The sequence below is a fragment of the Podarcis erhardii genome (assembly GCF_964252035.2).
Source record: "Podarcis erhardii genome assembly, chromosome: 3".
In the NCBI taxonomy this organism is placed as follows: Eukaryota; Metazoa; Chordata; class Lepidosauria; order Squamata; family Lacertidae; genus Podarcis; species Podarcis erhardii.
In genome coordinates this window covers 39216720-39235792 of record NC_138507.1, presented here as the reverse complement: position 1 = coordinate 39235792, position 19073 = coordinate 39216720, and the positions used below count along the sequence as shown (strand labels likewise).

The 19073-nt window shown below is 49.4% G+C and overlaps 2 protein-coding genes across 7 annotated transcripts in view; both read left to right on the top strand.

The window, feature by feature from the left end:
* Window positions 1-19073, top strand: part of TMEM30A (transmembrane protein 30A) — a 93107-nt gene that overhangs the window by 39183 nt on the left and 34851 nt on the right. The gene's annotated exons all lie outside the window — the stretch shown is intronic.
* The window catches only part of COL12A1 (collagen type XII alpha 1 chain), a 113280-nt gene continuing 102858 nt past the window's right edge, over window positions 8652-19073 (top strand). The window contains exons 1-2 of one of the 6 annotated variants that reach the window (XM_081856641.1): window positions 8652-8763; window positions 14465-14569. In XM_081856641.1, coding sequence (XP_081712767.1) covers window positions 14500-14569 — 70 coding nt within the window. In that variant the 5' untranslated portion in view covers window positions 8652-8763; window positions 14465-14499. Of the gene's footprint in view, window positions 8764-10117; window positions 10137-14464; window positions 14570-19073 lie in introns of those variants that run through there. The other 5 variants (XM_081856642.1, XM_081856639.1, XM_081856643.1 and 2 more) reach the window with 5 other exon arrangements.

Genomic DNA, 19073 nt, shown 5'->3' with positions numbered 1-19073 from the left:
AGGTAAAAATTGATTTTGAAAAGAGAAGAAAAATTGGAGACATAATAGGTTGAAATATGTAACTATAAATGAGGTATGAAAGAGGGTTAGAATTTGCTGAATTTGATTTTGTATAGGGGAACACAGAGAGGGGAGGTGTGAGGAAGTCAAGAAAAGAAGGATAATAATAAGTTTAAAAATTGGATTTTTTCTTGTTTATGTCTTTGTTGTCTTTCTCTTTTTTCTTTGTGACGCTTGTTTTCTTTTGTTGTATGCTTGTTTTATTGTATAAAATCTCAATAATTTTTTTTTTTTAAAAAAAACCACGATCAGGAGGACACTTCCCACCAGACTGGGACTGGTAGGGTGGAAGACAAGGAAAGCAGTAGTAAGTTTAAAGCCAAAGACAATGGCAGGTAGATTCAGCTAATTTTACTTTTGCCCCCATCTTCCTCATTGTTGAGTTCTATAAAGACAATGAGGAGTAGGAAGGAGCTGACAGTCCCTGCCACTCTCTGGGCATCTTGCAAGAAGGCAGGCCAGTGGGAGCTGGCTGTGGGGAAACTGAGGTGCAGCAGTGCTCTGTTTGCTCTCTAGGAGACCAGCCTCCCCTGGTATTCCACTATGAGAAGGCACAGAATTTGTGTTGGTGTGAATATTCCTAATCGGCATGCCTATGTGTTGGCCTGCCAAGCCAAACACTCCACTCATCATGGACGGTGGCCTGCCAGGAACAATCCTCCCCCCACTCCTGTTTTTGTCGTTCCAGGCAGGAATCACAAACAGCAGGCTTATCAAGCTCCTGATCAGCTGCTGGACACTGCCCCTGGCTACATTCCGCTCCATAGGGGAGATCACACATTGCTCAGGCCTGACAGATGAGAAAATACCCATGGTTCCAAGCTACATGGCCAACTTGCACATGTCACCCTGAAAAAAAGTTTTTAAGAAACATTGGAAAAGATGCTGTGAGAATAACTATCTTTCGCTGGATTCAATTCCAGAGGCTTTTTCCTCCGTGAAGAAAAACATTCTTTTAAGTTTATCAAAATAGAAAATTAAGCATGTGGATATGTTAGATGTTACATCTAGATAAAAGTTCTCCGCCTGTCTTGTTTACTGAATAAGAAGAAAAATGTTGGAGCCACATGTTCCTTCCTAGAGAATCTTACAATACTTTATAAATGCATTTATTTGGAAGTAAGATGCATAGAGTTTAAGCAAATGACTTCTGCATAGGTGGATTAAGATTGCAAACTAACATCGTTATCCAAGATTCAGGCAGACCAGAATATGCTGGTAAATGTTTGCGCATTTCAGGAATGCCTTCTGAATAGCACATTGTGTACTCAGCACGTAGGCACACAGTAAACAGAACAAAATAGTTTTCAGTAACGTCAAATATGTTTCATTAGACTAGAATTTCAGCATATTAAATGCAAAAAACCAACGTTTTGATACAAATAGCCTTTGTTGCACATTTGATTGTGCTAAAATAGCCACAGGTGGGTTTACCTGTTCAAGTGGCTAAAGGATGTGGGAAATGAAAAGAATGGGACCCAGGATAATGATGGGCTCCTAGAACATGCATAGAAAGGCCGAGTTTGGGATTAACAGCAAACACACAGTAACAGCCTGGTAAAATACACAGCACATTCAGAAGTTTCTGTTCCTCACTTTTACTCATGCAACAAGGCAGCTATACTCAGGTGAGGGCTTTGCGGACTGATGGGTTTAGTTGATGCTACCTACCGTACTTGGGACAGACCCAATTGAAAGTCTAAACAAAGTCCTCTGAAATAATTTTTTTGTATTAGGTACATATCAATGTTTACTTAGCACTGCCAATGTATGCAGTGTTTTACAGAGAAACATAAGCAGCTAAAAAGTTGTGATTTTTCCTTATCATGAAAGTGAAAAAATTGGAAGTTTGAAGTGCTTGTGAGTCATTTATAAATCATATTAACTTTCACCCTGAACATGCCTCTTGTGAAACAGTGTGGTGTAGATCTTAGGCAAGCATGACAATATGGTTCATTCATTTGTTCTTTTAATAGCCAGGGAAAATCCATTCAAATGCTGCATATCAGAAACACATGTTTGAGAAGGTACCTAGATCCCTGTGCTTTAAGACTTCTGAAATGTAGTCAGACTATCACAGTCTTTTCTTTCTTTCTGGAGCTCTTTCCTCACTTAAGAGTGCTGCTTCCTTCTCCCAACTGATAATGTCCAAAGCAACCATCAATGCTTTGGGATTAACATGCTGGTTTATTTCAGGCTAAAGACCTGTGCGTGGTTGTGCAATGCAGATCTACGTGTGTCCACCCATGGTTATCAATGTATCTTCAGATTGTGACACATTGCACAGTGATCCAGACAAGGTATTTTAAGCATTCTGAAGACTGGTTCAGCACACAGAAATGCACTGAAGTAATTTTCTTGGGTTGACTTGGATGGGTGGCGAGAATAGTTGTGCGAACCACCCATAAAGCATGGTGTTGGTAAATCATAGCAATGGCAAGTATAGGAATGACTATAGAGCAGCCAGGTAGTCTGCAGAGTGCTTTGCAAAGGGCTTTGCAATGATTGACAATCAGGTGATGGTCAAGTCTTGTGAAGTCATTTCCCACAGGGCTTTGCAGGCACCACCAATCAGTTGACAGCCAAACAGGGAGGCTTGGTGGGTCCATGGGCTAATTCATGGGTAGACAAACTAAGGCCCAGGGGTCAGATCTGGCCCAATCACCTTCTAAATCCGGCCCATGGATGGTCCAGGAATCAGCGCGTTTTTACATGAGTAGAATGTGCTCTTTTATTTAAAATGCATCTCTGGGTTATTTGTGGGGCATAGGAATTCGTTCATCCACCCCCCCCCAAAAAAAATAATCCGCCCTCCCTCCAAGGTGTGAGGGACATTGGACCGGCTCCCTGCTGAAAAAGTTTGCTGACCCCTAATTAGTACAAGGTCTTTGGGTAAGCTCAAAATGGTTGGAGCAAGCTCAGAAGGTTCCGACATTGGGACAGTCTAAGTCTCCATGATGGATATATGATCTGATAGATTCCAGGTCAACGAAATAACTCAGGTTGCCTTGCAAATAGATATCTAGGCTGTTGGGAATAATGAGGTAGGCAATATTTTTTTTGGGGGGGGTCCCCTGGAACACAAGCTCTTGAATCAGTAGCTTCTTGGCATCCATCTGTCTCAAGAGACAATGGAGTGCACTTCTGGAGGTGAGGTCAAAGCAGACAATGAGACCCAGCCCACCCCCTTGGCCTTGCCAATGTGGTCCAAAGAAAAGCAGAATTATCCATTTGGCACCAGCTTGGCTGCAGGAGTTGCCGGAAAGAGGCACACAAGACACCGACTGCCTTAGGGGCTCCAATCTGTTCCAAACAAAAACATCATTCTACTAAGTTGATGCCCTCAGTAATATAGTTAGGAATATAGTGTGACAACCTATACTGTGTTTTTTTTACCCACCCCCAAGCTGTAAAAGCTGCCAATGTAGGTGTACTGCATTGTACTGCAACCATCCTGATGAGATTTGGCATGATAGTTCATGCCCTCACAGGAGTCTACGGTACTATGTCAATGTCATCCAATTCTACCACCGCTAACTTGGAGACTTTTCTTTAAGTTCTTGCCGTGTAGTGAGGGGGGTGGCGGAAGGAAATGCGGCTTTGATGCTGTTGCGCCAGGCAACAGCACCCCAAACCTAGCTTTTAGGTAAAGGTAAAGGGACCCCTTACCATTAGATCCAGTCGTGGCCGACTCTGGGGTTGCAGCGCTCATCTCACTTTATTGGCCAAGGGAGCTTCCAGGTCATGTGGCCAGCATGACTAAGCCACTTCTGGCAAACCAGAGCAGCGCACGGAGACGCCATTTACCTTCCCACCGAAGAGGTACCTATTTATCTACTTGCACTTTGAGGTGCTTTCGAACTGCTAGGTTGGCAGGAGCAGGGACTGAGCAACGGGAGCTCACCCCGTCGCGGGGATTTGAACCGCCGACCTTCTGATCGGCAAGTCCTACGCTCTGTGGTTTAGACCACAGCGACACCCGCTTCCCAACCTAGCTGTTAGCAACCCGTTACAGTATTGCCAGATGGAAAGGTGAATGGATATGGCAAGATTTCCTGTTGATGGTAATAACAACAGTGGCCGCTAGGGAGGGCTATTGGACAACAAATGGACCTTGCTCCGCTTTTTCCCCTCCTACGCAGAATTCCGCGCAGAGGAGGGTTAAAGGGAAGCCCTTCTAAAGGGTCCCTGGCAAAAAGGAAGCCCATTTCTGGTGCCTGAGTGGGAGCTCTCTGGATGTGGCAGTTCTGGGCAGCTGGGACCTCTCGATCTCGGAAGGGCGGCTGATCTTTCCCTCGGCCAGCAGAGCGCGGTGGGCGCAGCAGCTGCAGCAGCAGAAATACTGGAGATAGATAATCTTGAGCCTTAAAGGACCGACGGCGGCGAGCAGCGCGTACGTGGTTGCTTTGAATGTCCAGGCGGGAGTCGGAAGGATCGGGGAGTCTGCGCCAGGAGACGAGGCTTGCTGGGCCCGGGCTCTCCTCTTTTTGCGTTTCTTCCCCTCTTCCCCCCCCCCCCCGGGTCTCGCCCTGCCCGCTGCACGCCTGTCTCTCGGGTCCGCCCGACTCGCAGGCGCTCCTGAATGCCGCGGGGGGCGCGAAGAAAGGCGTCTTTCGGGATGCTGCGCCTCCTCCTCGCCTGGGCGCCGCCCGTAGTACTGCGACGCGGCCCAGCGCTCGGGTGAGGGGCTGCGAATCGGAATCAGGCGCACCTGCGCGGGGGCGGAGGCAGGCGCGCAGCGGAGCCTCCGGGCCCCTTTGTCCTGCTCGCCCCGCGCTTCCCGTCTTCTTTCCAAACCCAGGTAAGGTGGGCGGGGGGGGGGCACTGGCTTGGGAGAAGAAGCCTCGCCTGATGCGTCGTTGGGACCGAGAGAAAGCCCGGGCAGGGAAGGGGTGAACGGGCCTCGTTTCTCCCAGGTGCAAGGGACATCATCCTGCGCGACTGGCTTTTGTAGTCGTTTAGTCGTGTCCGACTCTTCGTGACCCCATGGAGCAGAGCACGCCAGGCACTCCTGTCTTCCACTGCCTCCCGCAGTTTAGTCAAACTCATGCTGGTAGCTTCGAGAACACTGTCCAACCATCTCGTCCTCTGTCGTCCCCTTATTCTTGTGCCTTCCATCTTTCCCAACATCAGGGTCTTTTCCAGGGAGTCTTCTCTTCTCATGAGGTGGCCAAAGTATTGGAGCCTCAGCTTCAGGATCTGTCCTTCCAGTGAGCACTCAGGGCTGATTTCCTTCAGAATGGATAAGTCTGATCTTCTTGCAGTCCAGGGGACTCTCAAGAGTCTCCTCCAGCACCATAATTCAAAAGCGACTGGCTATAGGTAGGCAAAGGGCAGCAGCACCGCGAGGTGAGATGCTGCTGTGCGTCAGAGCCTTTGAGGGACAGCTTCGGAGTGCCTGGCTGTCCACCTATCCTTTTTCTTCCCGGATCTCTTTCCCTTTCTCGCCCACTTTCCCTTTTCTGTAGCTGGATGCACGTGGCGGTTCAGGACTCGGCCCGCGCGCCCGCGCATCAAGGTGGACTCATGCTGAGGTGTGCGCTGGCTGCGCCACCAGAGACATACAGAACTCTGGACACGAGCTTGGCCAAGATGAGTTGCGCCTGTGTCTCACGGAAAGGGGATTATTTCAATTTTGGGGGTAGTGTTGCGAGGATTCTAAACACCCCGCCTCCTATGGGCTTTAGTGCAAATGCGCGCCATACATTGAAAGCGCTTCCCTGATTGTTTGGGGGGCGAGGCCATGCGCCTGACACGTGCATCGAATGTGCTTTCACTATATGGTGTGGAATGGATCTGCCGCTGTGAGGAGCGACACTCTTTGCTGGCCGCCTCTGTTTTTAGCCTAAGGAGTGTGAGGAAGATCAACGCGTGCATTTCCCATCTTTCCAGGGCTGAGGCGGTAGCCCCGTGTCCGGGCTGCACCAGGTGGAGGCCTAACTGATGGAAGGCTTGTCCATCATCAAGTCAATGGATGGCTCCCTGCACGCAGAGCGCTAGAGGCCCGGGAGAAGGGGTCGAGTGTTGCCCGCCCCCTCACGCCCTCGTTTTCTCTGAGCAGGGAGCGGGTCTCAGTCAGGCTGAGCCCTCAGCTCGCAGTCTGAAAAAAGCCAGGAGAGCTAGACCTCCAGAGAAGGCACAGGCCCGAAGGCGAGCTTGTAGATGACTGCTCTGCCGCGTTCCCAAAAAGCACAGCTGCTCACTTTGGTTTTTTCGCGGGCCGACGAGGCAACTGCTGGCGCTCCCTCTTCCCGCGCGGTCCTAAGCATGGCTTTTCTACCCCGAAAGCGAAGAGCGGCTGCCTGAAAGGTTCTTCAGTGGAGCAGCCTAAGCGCAGGCCGCTGGGTCCTGCCTAGGCGTCCTGCTGGTGGGAATAGGAGGTGGTGGATACAGTCCACTTTCCGCGTTGCCTCGACGGGGCTAAATCCTCGGGCACAAGCGGGCGGAAGCCATGGAGTTCCCAAAGTCGCTTCGCCTCTTCCTTTCTCACCACTTTCCCCTCGCCGGGAGACAGCTGCGCTGTTCTAGCAGGGAGACACCGTGGCAACCTTTCTTCTCTCTTCAACCTTTCCTTTCAGTGGCACATTGTATATGCCTAGGGATACTTTGGGCAGGGGCCAAACTAGGCTTTCTTTCACCCGGGTCAAAGACCCAGTTTCGGCAGCGCGCTCTCTGGAGGCTTCGCAGTGCGGAAGGGTCGTAGCTCAGCGGCGGAGCATCTGTTCTGCACGACCCAGATTCAATCCCCAGCATTTCCAGGTCGGCCTGGGAAATGGCCCCTGTCGGAACCCACAGAGAGCAGCTGCCAGTTAGTGGACGCCATACTGAACCAGGCGGACTGATTCGGTGTGAGGCACCTTTTTTTTGAGGACGAGACTTTTTGGGTTTTTCTAATGCTTTGCTGTGGAAGGAAAGACCCCCTCCCCGAATGGGCTGTAAAAATCGCACGAAGGGCTGTCAAGTAGTAGTAGTAGTAGTGTTTTTCTTCTTTGTACCCCGCCCATCTGACTGGGTTGCCCAGTGGGCTTTGCTGAGCTGATGACTAGAAGCGCTCTCGGAAGGCTCCCCCCCCCCCAACTTCCACGCCTGTCGGGCTTCGCGCAGCTCCTCTCGTCAGGCTCTGTCCCGCCTTTCCCGCCCCCAATCCCGGGCTGCCCGGCCGGCCCACGTGCCGGCGAGCAGAAGCGCGCTCTCCCTCCGAGGAAAGGCGCGGGAGGCGAGGCGCCACATTGCAGGGTCTGAGGAAATGATGGCTGGTCAAACTTGGACGTTGCATTCCTGCTACTCCTTCCGCCTCCAACGAAACTAAATGAAGATTTAAGTCGGGTGGAAGCCCCGCTCCCTCCCCAGTGGGACTGGCGAGTCGACAGGAATCCAAGTACTTCAGCGGCAGCGCGCCAGTTTCAGCCAAAGAAATGCACTGGGCAGCCGCTTCCTGAGTTGTGTTTGCTTATTTTCTATAGGTGATGACTTCAAGGGTGGGTGAGTGAAGGGCGACCTTGCAGTAGAAGGATTCGAGTACACGGGTTAGAAATGGGGGAGCAACGTGTGAAAGAGGGCGGCGTCAAAACCGGAGATGAGAAAACCCCCTGCCTTTTGGTCTCTCCTCAGGGCGTCCCTCAACGTTTAATTTCGCCGCCTGAGAACAGCATTCTCCGGGTTCCCAGCAAATGTCACACTCGAGTGAGGGTTTCCCCCCTCTCTCCCCGATACCAGGGAATGCAATCCTGTGCGCTTGGGACGGCCCGCTCACCAAGTACAGATGACTGCTTGTCACTCAATTTCGCACCCGCGAGTTTGCAGAACTTTTGAATGCCCAAGGAGACTTGGGACTTTCTAGAAAGGCGCGTGTCTCACACCCCTTGACTCCTGAATGCGTGAGCTCCCCACACGAAATAATCCCCTCGCGCAAAATAATAATAATAATAATCATAATCATAATAATCATAATAATCATAATAATCATAATCATAATCATAATCATAATAATAAATGCTCCCAAGAAATTCAGGGTCACTTCAATTTCCCGCAAGTATTTCCACTTCAAACTTCTCTCAGTGAAGACCCCATCTTTCCTCTTGTGGATTCAGGGACATCCCCTCCCCTCCCCCCCCGCCAGCCTCCCGGGTGCGAGCTAAGGGCCGGAGGTCCCCAGCGGCTGGCGGCTTCTCTGTCCTGGGCTCCCATCCGGCCCCCGCCTCAGCCAGAAGCCACTGCCGCGCGGCTGCTGCTGCTGCCGCTTGGCTGGGGCGCGGAGGAGCCCGGAGAGCCGCAGCTACGTGTGTTCTTGGCTGGGCGGCCGCTGCCCCCTCCCCTCCCCTCCCCGCCCCTCCCCCTCCTCGCCCCCCTCCCCGCGAGCCCTTCCGCGGCGGGGGCTGCGGCTGCGCTCGCGCGGGACTCCTCACGCCTCAGGAATGCGGCGAGGTATGCGCCCCTTTCCAAGCAGGCGCTGCTCGCTCTTCCCCTACGAGCGAGGAGAGGAGAGGAGCGCCTAGCTCATCCCGTGGCAGCCGTCCACCTTTTCCCGCCGCCGTTTCGTAACCGCTTACGAGAGGCGAGCGCGGAGTTGGGAGCAGCCCTCTCTTAAGGAGCGCGCTTGGCGAGAGGCTCTTCCCACTCGGAGAAGGCGAGGCTTGCCGGACGGAGCGACCCCGCGCAGCCCAGCCGCCGCCGCTCCTGCCTCTGGCCGCGCCCTGCCTCAAGGTGCCCGGGACCTTTTCCCTCCGCTGCCGCCGCCGCCCTCGCCGCCAGCCCAGGTCTGTGCGCGCGCGGCGGAGAGGGAGCCCTTTCTCGCCTCGGGCCGGCCGAGCCCTGGCAGCAGCAGCAGCAGCCCCCGCGCGCGCGCGAAGGCGCCCCAGGCGAGAGGCGCTGCTGGTGCGCCGGGGCTGGCGGCGCGGGCGAGCCGGAGCGCGCGGGCTCCCTGCCGTGGAAGCGTGGATTTTATAGGGCGCGCGCGCGGGGGGGGGGCGATGTCCTCGGATTTGATGGCAGGAGGTCGTCGAGGGTCTCGGGTCAGCTTTCCCCCTAAAGGGCAGATGATTCAGGAGGGAGGGAATCAAAGACGAGCGTGGCATCCGACGGCTTCTCATCAGCTCTTGCTGTTCTGGGCTCTGAAAAGGCTGCAGACGCAAATAGTTACTGGTTTGCTGCCTTTTTCTCTCCGCTGGCGATTGCTTAGAATAGTGGCGTTTAAAAAGAAAGGCGCGCATCGTTTGTCCCTGGGGATCTTTAGTTCCTGCGCCCCATTTTTATCAAGCTGAGCGGGAGTTGGGGGTGGGCAAGGAATCCCCCTCGACGTGGGCAAGGGAAATCCCTGGTCGCAACTGCTTCACACTGGCTGGGCGTCGGAAGCTCTTTCTCTGCCTCTCCGTCTCTCTCTCGCCCTCATACCGCGCCTTCTCTGGCTGTGTAACAGCTCCTTATATGTAAGTTTCTCCTTTCCAGTTGGTAGTTTTGTTGTGGGGGCAATCGCTCACGTTTGGACTCGAGTTTTTGTGTGTGCAACATTGCGTTTTCTTTTCATTGTGTGCGAAATGATTCTCTGGCCGGGGGATCGACGCGTCTGAAAGAGATCTGCTTCTGCTGCTTCTTTTTTCTCAAGGTCCGGGTGACTGCAAATAAACTGAAATAAATTCAGAGCGGCGGCGTTTCTTGGCTGCTGCCAACTCAAGAAAGGCAGCTCATAAATTGTGCAGTGGAAAGCAGAAAAGTCAGCGAAACTGTTGCTAAGCGATCGGATCAGCGTTTTGGCCAAACTAAAAAGAGAAACGTTTTCGAAGGGTGTTGGTGGTGGGAACTCCAGTCTGGAAGGAGCGGTCGGGGCGGGTTGGGGGCGCTGGGAATATATCTCCTTATAATGCTTTGGCTCCGCTCGGGTTCTTTGGGGGGCGAGTAGCTGCGTTGCTACTTCTGCCCGGCAGGTGGCGCTGGAAGCTCAGAAAACACACCCCGGACAGAAGCCGCGTCCTCCTTCGAGCTCGCTGCTTTAAATGCCTCCTGGGTGCGCACCGGCCGAGGAGCAGACGCGCTCACGAGTGGAGCGCTGGAGAGGAGAGCGTGCGCGTGCATGTATGCAGGTAGGCAGCGAGAAGAGCAACGAACAAGATCGCTCACGTTGGCTGGCTGCTACAGAAGCGAGAGATTCTCGGTTGCATTAGCACCGCGTGTGTGTATATTGGGGTGGGGGTATATTTATATATATTTAAAAGCATCCGTTGAGCAGGCGCTTCTGCTGCCTGTGCGCTTCTGCTGAGCGTCAGGTCTCGGGCAGGATCTGGGAAGGTATTGTCGAGTCTTGTCAGTTTCGCAGAGCGATTAAACGTACCTTCTGGCTGTGTGTGTTTAAGAGAACAAAACAAAACATCTCTTTCCATAGCCCAGAAACTATTTCTTCCTCCTGAGCTGTTAATCGCCTAATGATTTACGCCAACTGTTTTGCTTTGTGGTTTGGTCTTGGCAGCGCTATAAGTGATTCAAGTCTATTGCTTAATTACTCGCGCCTTTCCTTCTCGCGGGAAGGGGTAAACGAAAAGCTGAAGCTAAAAGTTGCTGTTGGGTATTTCCTCTTTTTAAAAAAATACACCAGATCTCGGATGCTTCATTTATACGGGTTACAAACGTCTCCGCTTCTCATTTTGGGCTATGTAAGAGCCTTTTAGTATAGACTTGTGTGCGAAAGTTTCAGGGGTTTATACCACTCAACACCCCACCCCCCTTATTGGCTCCCTTGTATTGCTTCAGAGTGAAGACAAGGATGCTCTGAAAACTCTGCAAGACCATTAAACTTGACTAGATTTGCCTATCAGGACAATGAACTTTGGCTCAAGGCCCAGTAGGAAGGCTACAGTTAAATGCAGAATTAGGCACACTGCCAACCTGATCCTATGGATGGGACTTACTCCCAAGTAAGTGTGCACTGGACTGCAGCATTGATCACTGTGGATTTAGAGTCTGTGCTGGATCTTCCAATCTCCCAGGTCTTAAGCTTTTTTCCAGAGAGGAAATACAAAAATCTCCTTGATGCTAAAATATATATTTTACTGCTGCTTTTAAACATTTATAATGTGGTAAATGTGTTGCAGGTGCCACCCAGCCTACAATAGATCGATAAATCAAGTATTGACAAAGAAAAGCATCACTTAACTCCCCCATACCCCCCCCCCAAAAAACCGCTTCTTAGTATACAGTATGTTCTGCCTCAGTGCAAAATTCTGAGTTCTGCAACTGGTATAAATTACACAAATGTAATATTTGCATAGATTTTCTTACTTTGAAAATATGTTTTGCTGGATGCAGGGAAGAGCAATGCAGTGTACCTTGGCTACTAGACATCCTCTTAAGGCTTTCTCTCCCTTCTCCTCAGGAGATTTTATCAGACCACGGGACCCACAGTTTTGCGTCTGTGTTTTCAGCCAAAACAACACCCCGCCAACCACTATTTTCTTTTGGTTAAAAGTGAAATCTGAGATTTGTAAAGCTTCTGAATTCCACGCCCTTTGCTGAATTCCGCACATTTCTCTTGCTTGCTTGGAATACACACAGAATGCTCCGTTAACAATAAGTAGGGCTAGTTAATGAGTTCTTTCAGAACTGTTCAAAGGAATAAGTAGAGTTAAGTGGTTTGTAGATTTGCAGCCAACTGCATATTTCTAGACCAAATACATCTTCTGTTGCTCAACTCCATCCTATGTTTTTAGAGTTCTCTTCCTTTCTCTGCATCTGTGTGAACAAAAAACCCCCGATCAAGCTGCTGCGTCAGAGGGGTGCTAGACCTAGGCGTTGGGTTTCATTGGTATGTTACATCCCCTTGTGTATAATTTGTTTCAGACCTTACTGCAGGCAGGCAAGGGGGACAGGATCAAGGAGCTGCATATTTGTAGGCAGAGTGTTTTTATTGCAGTTTCCAAATTACCCTAGACTTCTAAAGTCATCCTTAAGTGCTTCAACAGTTACGAAAAAGGAGCCAAATAAAATTCCCAGCTGAATTGGAGCCAGTGAAGGGGAAGGCTGGGGGAGAGATGAAACTTCTGAATTAGCAGTTGCTGGAACTCACGGCTGGCCTCTACATTTGCTCTGGGTCAGGGGTAGGAAGGAGGATACAGATGGAATCCCCCACCACTTCCAAGACCACGGATTTCATGCATGCCAGTTGAAGTGCTTTCGGTTATCTCTCCTATTGTTGGTGTGCATGTGTGAAGGGCAAAAAATGCTTCTTGCTCGTGTCTGTTTTTTAGAAAATCTATAGATGACCATGCCAGGAAGTTGCATGCCTGTTTTTCTGGGATATTGGTGTCAGTTGCAAAGCACTTCTTTAAAAAAGCAGAAGTTGTGTATGCTTGGGAGGATGTGTCTTCCATTTAATAGCCTCTTTGGTCACTTTCTTTTAACAGGCGTTGCATTTTATAAGCTAGACATTTTTGCCCACACACTTCTGCCTCCCTAAGAATGAATTACCCTCCAGCCATTCTAGTGGGTAAAGTTTTTGAAAGAGAAGGGAAGTGGAAGGGAAAAGGAAAAACAAACAAGCACCAAATCCTGTTTTCAGGCTCCCTTGCCTCCTAAGGATATGCTCCAGCCCTCCTATACCGCTCCCTAAAGGATGCCTGTCTTTCTCAACACTGAGGGCTACAGAACCTCTACATTTCTCTGGAGATAATTTGTCAGGAGGCTTGGGGTTGTGGTGGGAAAAACCAGAAGTGGGCATGACCAGAGCCAAAACTGGGTGGGGCCCACCTTTCTCTCCTTTTTGTCTCATTCTTTCTCTTCTTTCTTTCTGATACTTCCTTCTCTCTCTGTCTCTCCATCTTCCTACCACCTACAAGGCTGCCAAAGAGGGACAGGTTGCTCGTGCAAAAAGCCTAAACTTACTACTTAAAGAAGACTTTCCTTCCTCACTCAGTCTGCTTCAGCTTCACTCCATATTTCCCTCCTCCTCTCCTTCCTGGCTCTCCCCACCTGCATGAAATCTGGCCCTTGAGCCATACATTGTTGGTCTCTGATCTGTCCAGGAGTTTATCTATTAATCATTCATCATGTAGCTCAGTGGCACACTTTGGGGACTCAAATTTCAGTGGCGCCCTGTGTGACACCAGAATTCAGTGTCCTTTCTCTTCTCACACTCCATTCTAAATCATCGTTCTGGGGTCCTCTGCAGCATCCACTGCACTGCTACTGAGGTTCCCCTGATGCTCCCCAAACTGGTTGTGCTCCCCTAAATCCACCACTGCACAGCTGGAAACCAATTCATGTAACTTTCAGCAGATCTTCTCCCTTCTGCCACTTTCTGGTCACTTCAAATATTTGTTTTTACAAAAGACTGCATGAAATTGACATGGATGATGGTTTTGCACTGCCAGTAGTAGATCAGATGGGATGAACAGGCAAGTTGGAAGGACAGGAATTTTCCCCACCCCACCCCACTGCCAATGCAAACTGAAGATATGGCATCCTAATCTAGATGGGAACTGAAGCCTGGGGATAGAGGGGTTACCTACTCCCTCCAGAGCCCTGCTACAGCATGCCAAAGGCCCTTCTAGTCCAACGTCTTGTTTTCACAGTGGCCAACCAGATGTCTATAGAAAGATGGAGGACCCGAGGGCAACAGCACTCTCCTCAATAGTGATTCCCAGAGCTGGTATTCAAAGGCATACATAGCCATCTTGGATTGTTTCCCCTGCCCCCCAGTTCTAGTGAAAATTCCCTGCACTTATGGGCATTGATACATAGCTAATATATCCTCTAGTTTGGCTCTAGCTGGCAAGACATTATGGATATTTAAAGGGAACATAGTATGTATGGTGGCAGTGTGCATGAAGCAGGGGAAAACCCCAGCTGATCATTAAAGCACTTTCAAATAGAGATGTGATCCATATCTTATGTATAAAGGTAAAGGGACCCCTGACCATTAGGTCCAGTTGTGGCCAACTCTGGGGTTACGGCACTCATCTTGCTTTCTTGGCCGAGGGAGCCAGCGTACGGCTTCCGGGTCATGTGGCCAGCATGACTAAGCTGCTTCTGGCAAACCAGAGCAGCGCACGGAAACGCCGTTTACCTTCCCACTGGAGTAGTACCTATTTATCTACTTGCACTTTGACGTGCTTTCGAACTGCTAGGTTGGCAGGAGCTGGGACTGAGCAACGGGAGCTCACCCCATCGTGGGGATTCAAACCGCCAACCTTCTGATCGGCAAGTCCTAGGCTCTGTGGTTTAACCCACAGTGCCACCCGTGTCCCATCTTATGTATAACACTGGGTAAAAAAAAAGAGCTAAGAGGGAACAGAGGTGTATAGTAGCTGCTCAGTGCTCAGCAGCTTCCCTTCTGGTGCTATGTGATTTCTTCTCTTCATCCATTTAAACTACTGAAAGAAATGTATGCTGATTCTCTTCCTTCTTTTTCTTCCAATAGATTCATTCATGTGGTTGTGATCCAAACCGACAGCAATGAAGACGAGGCTTCCTGCAGCAGTTGCTGCCCTGTGTGCTCTTCTCCTCTGTGTGACAGAGGCTGAAGGTAAGTCATTCCTTCCTTTATTCCTTGGAAAAAAAGTGATGGTGCAGAATTAAAGAAGGAAACAATTTCTCTCTACGTGTGAGTGCTTCACCAATACCCCCTTTCCTCTCTCTCCCTTCCTTCCTCCGTCCCTTTCCTTCCTTTCTGTGGTTTGTTTACTTCCAGAGAGCAACTCCAGCTGAGTAGCTCCACTCTCCTTCCTCTTCTCTGTTGTCTTCCCAGTGTGCTGTCCACACTGGATGTCTCCTTGCAACCAGAAGCTGGCCTCTGCCCTCCCGTGGCCTCCTTTCCTCTTTCCCTCCCTCCGGGGAGAAGGAGGGCACCTGTACAAACTTGAACCTTCTCCTTAATAAGCCAGAGAAACCCTGGAGCGTTCGCACACGCCCTCCTGATGCTTAATTGCTTTGCTTTGTACTGTGAATACATAATAGACACATGCACAGTCCCCCCCTTTCTCTTCTTAAAAAACAAACCCTTTATAAAATAAAGCACTCCAACAGAATCTGGCTACCTGTGCATCTTTGTTTGAATGGGTGGGGGAAGATGGGTGAGGAAGGTGTGAAGTCTTTCCTAATGAGTCAAATATGTGGGGCATTGCACTTGCTCCTGTGTAGGGAGCAATAACCAGATGCCTAGAATTAACATGACATTCCTGCCATTCTTTCTCACACAGAGGAGAGTGGCCTCCAGCAAGGCACCTCAAAGCTGGTTTGCTGCCTGGGATAAAGCTATTGCAGGTTTTTCCAAACTTGTAGTCCAGCAACAGCTGGTGGCCCAACTCCTGTCATCCCTAGCCAGCAGGACCAATGGTTAGGGATGATGAGAATTGTAATCCGAAAAAAGCTGAAGACCCAAGTTTGGGAAACTCTGGTCTATTGTTCCCCAGTGCCAGCAATGGCTGTTTACTGCAGGTGCTGCAGAGAATTGATCCCAAGTCTCTTGAGGTCATGCCAAAGTGCCTGCCCAGGCAGCTGCTGGTGCCAGGAACTCAGAAAGCATGCAAAGAGTCACACGCAATCTGGTGGCCCGGGAAGGCCTTGGGCATATGAGGGAGGGTGTGTGCATGTCGTTCTGATGTCTCTCTTACACTGTCACCTGAGGGAGGTGGCTCCTTGAGGCTAAGGACAGTGCTGGTTGTGGTCCTCACAGTAAGTGTTGTCAGATTAGTAACTTGGAATCTTCATGCCAGAGCCTCAGAGGTCTTAGTCCTGGTTTAGAACATGTGCTCATAAAGGAGAAAGAAAATCTCTAACCTGGGATTTCCCTTTCTCATCTCAGGCAGTGCTGAATGACCCCTGGCATATCCACTGTCCCAGGGGTGGGACTAACCTCTGGCTCTCCATATGGTGGAAGTCCAGCAACATCTGGAGTGCCATAGGTTCCTCATCCCCATGCTGCCATCACACACAACATCACACATAACATACTTTAAATAGGTGAAGGGTTTTCTCTTCTCTCCTTTCAACCTCTCAGATTATTAGTATTATTATTATTCCTTTTCAGTGGCAACACCAGTGGTGAACAGTCTACCTAAAGCTGGGATAGGGAACTTAGAGCCCTTCAGATTTTGCTGGATTCCCAACTCCCAACAGCCCAAGGTACATGGCCAATGGTCAAAGATGATGGGAGTTGTAATCCAACAACAGCTGGAGTGTAACAGGTTCCCCACCTTTGGCCCAAAGGAAAGGAGAGGTGGGAAAGCCCTCTCCCCATGCTTTGCTGCTGTGAAGGAGGGGATATTCAGATCAAACATGTGCACAGCAAACCATTGCTGGCTGGGGAAATAGAAATAGAGCAAAGAAAACCTCTCCTTAATTTATCCATGAACTCATCCATCACATTCTTCCACTCAAAACTCTTCATTGAGATTTGTTAACCACACAATTAGCATTGTACTGGGCAGCACTGAATGCTCATAAATTTTCATACAAGAGTAAAAATGTAGTCTGGTAACTTGTATGGACCCTCTTGATTCTTACACATATATGAGAATTTTTGCATATCTGTTCTTAATCTGCATAGCTGACGGAAAAAACCTATGTACTGTTGCTGCTGCATCCAGAGGGAGGTAGTAGCTAATATTGCCAGCACTGTGGATTTGTGCTGATGGGACTTTTCCAGGATCCTATTCTGTATAGATTGTAATTTGCTGCATCCAGTTTTGGAAGCTTCAAGTCTGTTTAAACTTTGGTCATCTCTGTTGTTGACAACTGCACCCTTCTCTCTAGCCTTGCCTTGTCACATCTTGGTGCCATCACCACTATCCAAAATTCTGCTGCTTCTGTTTTCTCCCTACTATTAGATTCCACCCCCTGCATACACCCTGGGGCCTGGACCTTTCCTTTTCTTCTGTGTTCTTATGCTATGAAGTGCCATGTTCATTGATGATACTCAAAAAATGACACAAATGAAATTTCCAGGATGCAGCCTCTAGCAATCTATGTGCAGCATATTTATCCTGGCAGTGCCCATAAATAGTGTTTAAAGAAAAAAATACTTTAGGTTAAGAAGAGACTTAGGGTAAACTGCATTTAGGCAATATGTTTACAAATCCTGGTGAGGGGCACATGTGGCCTCTCATTGTGGATGTGTTTCAAGACAAGCCTTTGATACACTGGAGCAAATTTCAGACCTTTTGCATGCTCCATTCTTTCTTAATATTCCATGGAGGAGGGTGGTGGTTGTGCTGTGCCACTTCCCCATTGGATCTGTTGCGGGAGGTCCTGCTGGAGACTTCAGCTCCATAACATTATCCTGGCTGCAGCCGAAGACACAAAGTAAAGGACTACTTGTGGACATAGCACCACGATGCTGTCATGGCATGCAAGAGTACAAACTGAATGCATGCAACTTGGGAGTAGCGTGTGCCACTCTGATGGGATATGCATCAAGTATGTATGAGGGTAACATTTATCTATCTCGTTCAAGTTGCTTGGGAGCCTTTGTAAATCTGTGTTGAAGGATAAGATGTGGTTTAACTGAATGTGTCGAAATCCAAACCAACATTCCAATCCATACATGACCTCAAATGTCTGACTTGTACTTATGGTTGGTTCTAACCTAAGGCCACAATTCCCAAATCACTGACCACAGAAGTCATTGAGACTAGTCCAGTATAGGTGGTTTGACCTTTTTTTTTTTTTGCATGGAGGTCTGAAATGATTACTGCTTTTCAGCTTCTAGCTGGCTCCTGTTTTTATTATAGGTTGCAACAAAACCAAAATATTGGTATCTCATAAAACGACACAGACATTGGGCTTTTTGCCCTGCTACAGACTGGTTTTAAAATAGTTCTTTCCCTCAAAGGAACCCTAGAAACTGTAATTCCTGGTGGGGAGGGACCGTGTCTGTTAAATGGGTATAAAACTGAAAGAAGCTTGCTGTTTTAGATGTATCTCCTAGCAGCCCAAAGCACTGTAATTTGATAAAAACGTGTAAACCCTCCCAGCTAAATCCAGACTGGTTTACTTGTTTCTACAAGGCAGTAATTAATTTTGAAATGTTTTCAGCACCCTCCCCCCCGTTCTAGAATTACAGTTCTTTCTACCCCCAATGCAGAACCAACGTCTGGGTTATTCAGGCGAGCATGACAATATTCTTCTATGCAGTTCTGTGCCTTTTGGTGCACACTAGGACCTGCAGGATGGGGATACTCATCTAGCATTAGAACATCAGCTAATAACACCACTCTCTCCCTCTGAAAGCCACACACAGCAGGGAGGTGAAACATAAGACATAAGAAGCAGCTTTTTCTGAGCTCTCTTCTTCCCAATTTGGGACAGTGGGGCAACAATAGGTGCCATTATCCCCCTCAAATCTGATGATTATCAGTGGGGCGCCTCTGCCAGGGTTTGGTTTCTGTATATTGGAATATTCTTTTTTCCTCCATGAGGGGAGTATTCCACCATGTGAGTTTTCACCTGAAATAATGACTTGGCACTGAACAGACTTTCAGAGAGGTGATAAATTTAAGGTAAGGCTCCATGAGTGGGTCTCTGACTGCTGGCCCTTCCCCCCCACCTCCCCAGATGTCTATGCTTTAGGGGAGCATGTCTAAAGCTATGCTCTTCATGTGTAGGTTGTTTCCTATTTGATTTAGAGCTCTGATCATGTGGAGTATAGAACCAGAAGGTGGAGGCACTTACCTGACTTCCCAGCAGGTGTGTCGCTGCTGCCTACCGGAGGGGGGGGGGAGAGGGACAAGATGGTGGTGAAGTTGGGGAATTGCAGATGGTGCTGGCTGAACCACCAAGGTAGTACATTACCTTTCTTGATGCCTTCCCCCCTTCCTCCTGGTAAGTAGCAGCAACTCACCTGCTGGGGAATCATAGAATTGCAGTGTTGGAAGGGACCCCCCCAATGGTCATTTAGTCCCACCCCCTACAGGGCAGGAATACTGCCTATAGGTGTCCCTGGGTGGTCTCAAACCACCAACTCTCTGATTAACAGGCAGAGGCAAGGACCCATTGCGTTACTGGGGGCATGTTGAGAAGTAAGCCAGTAT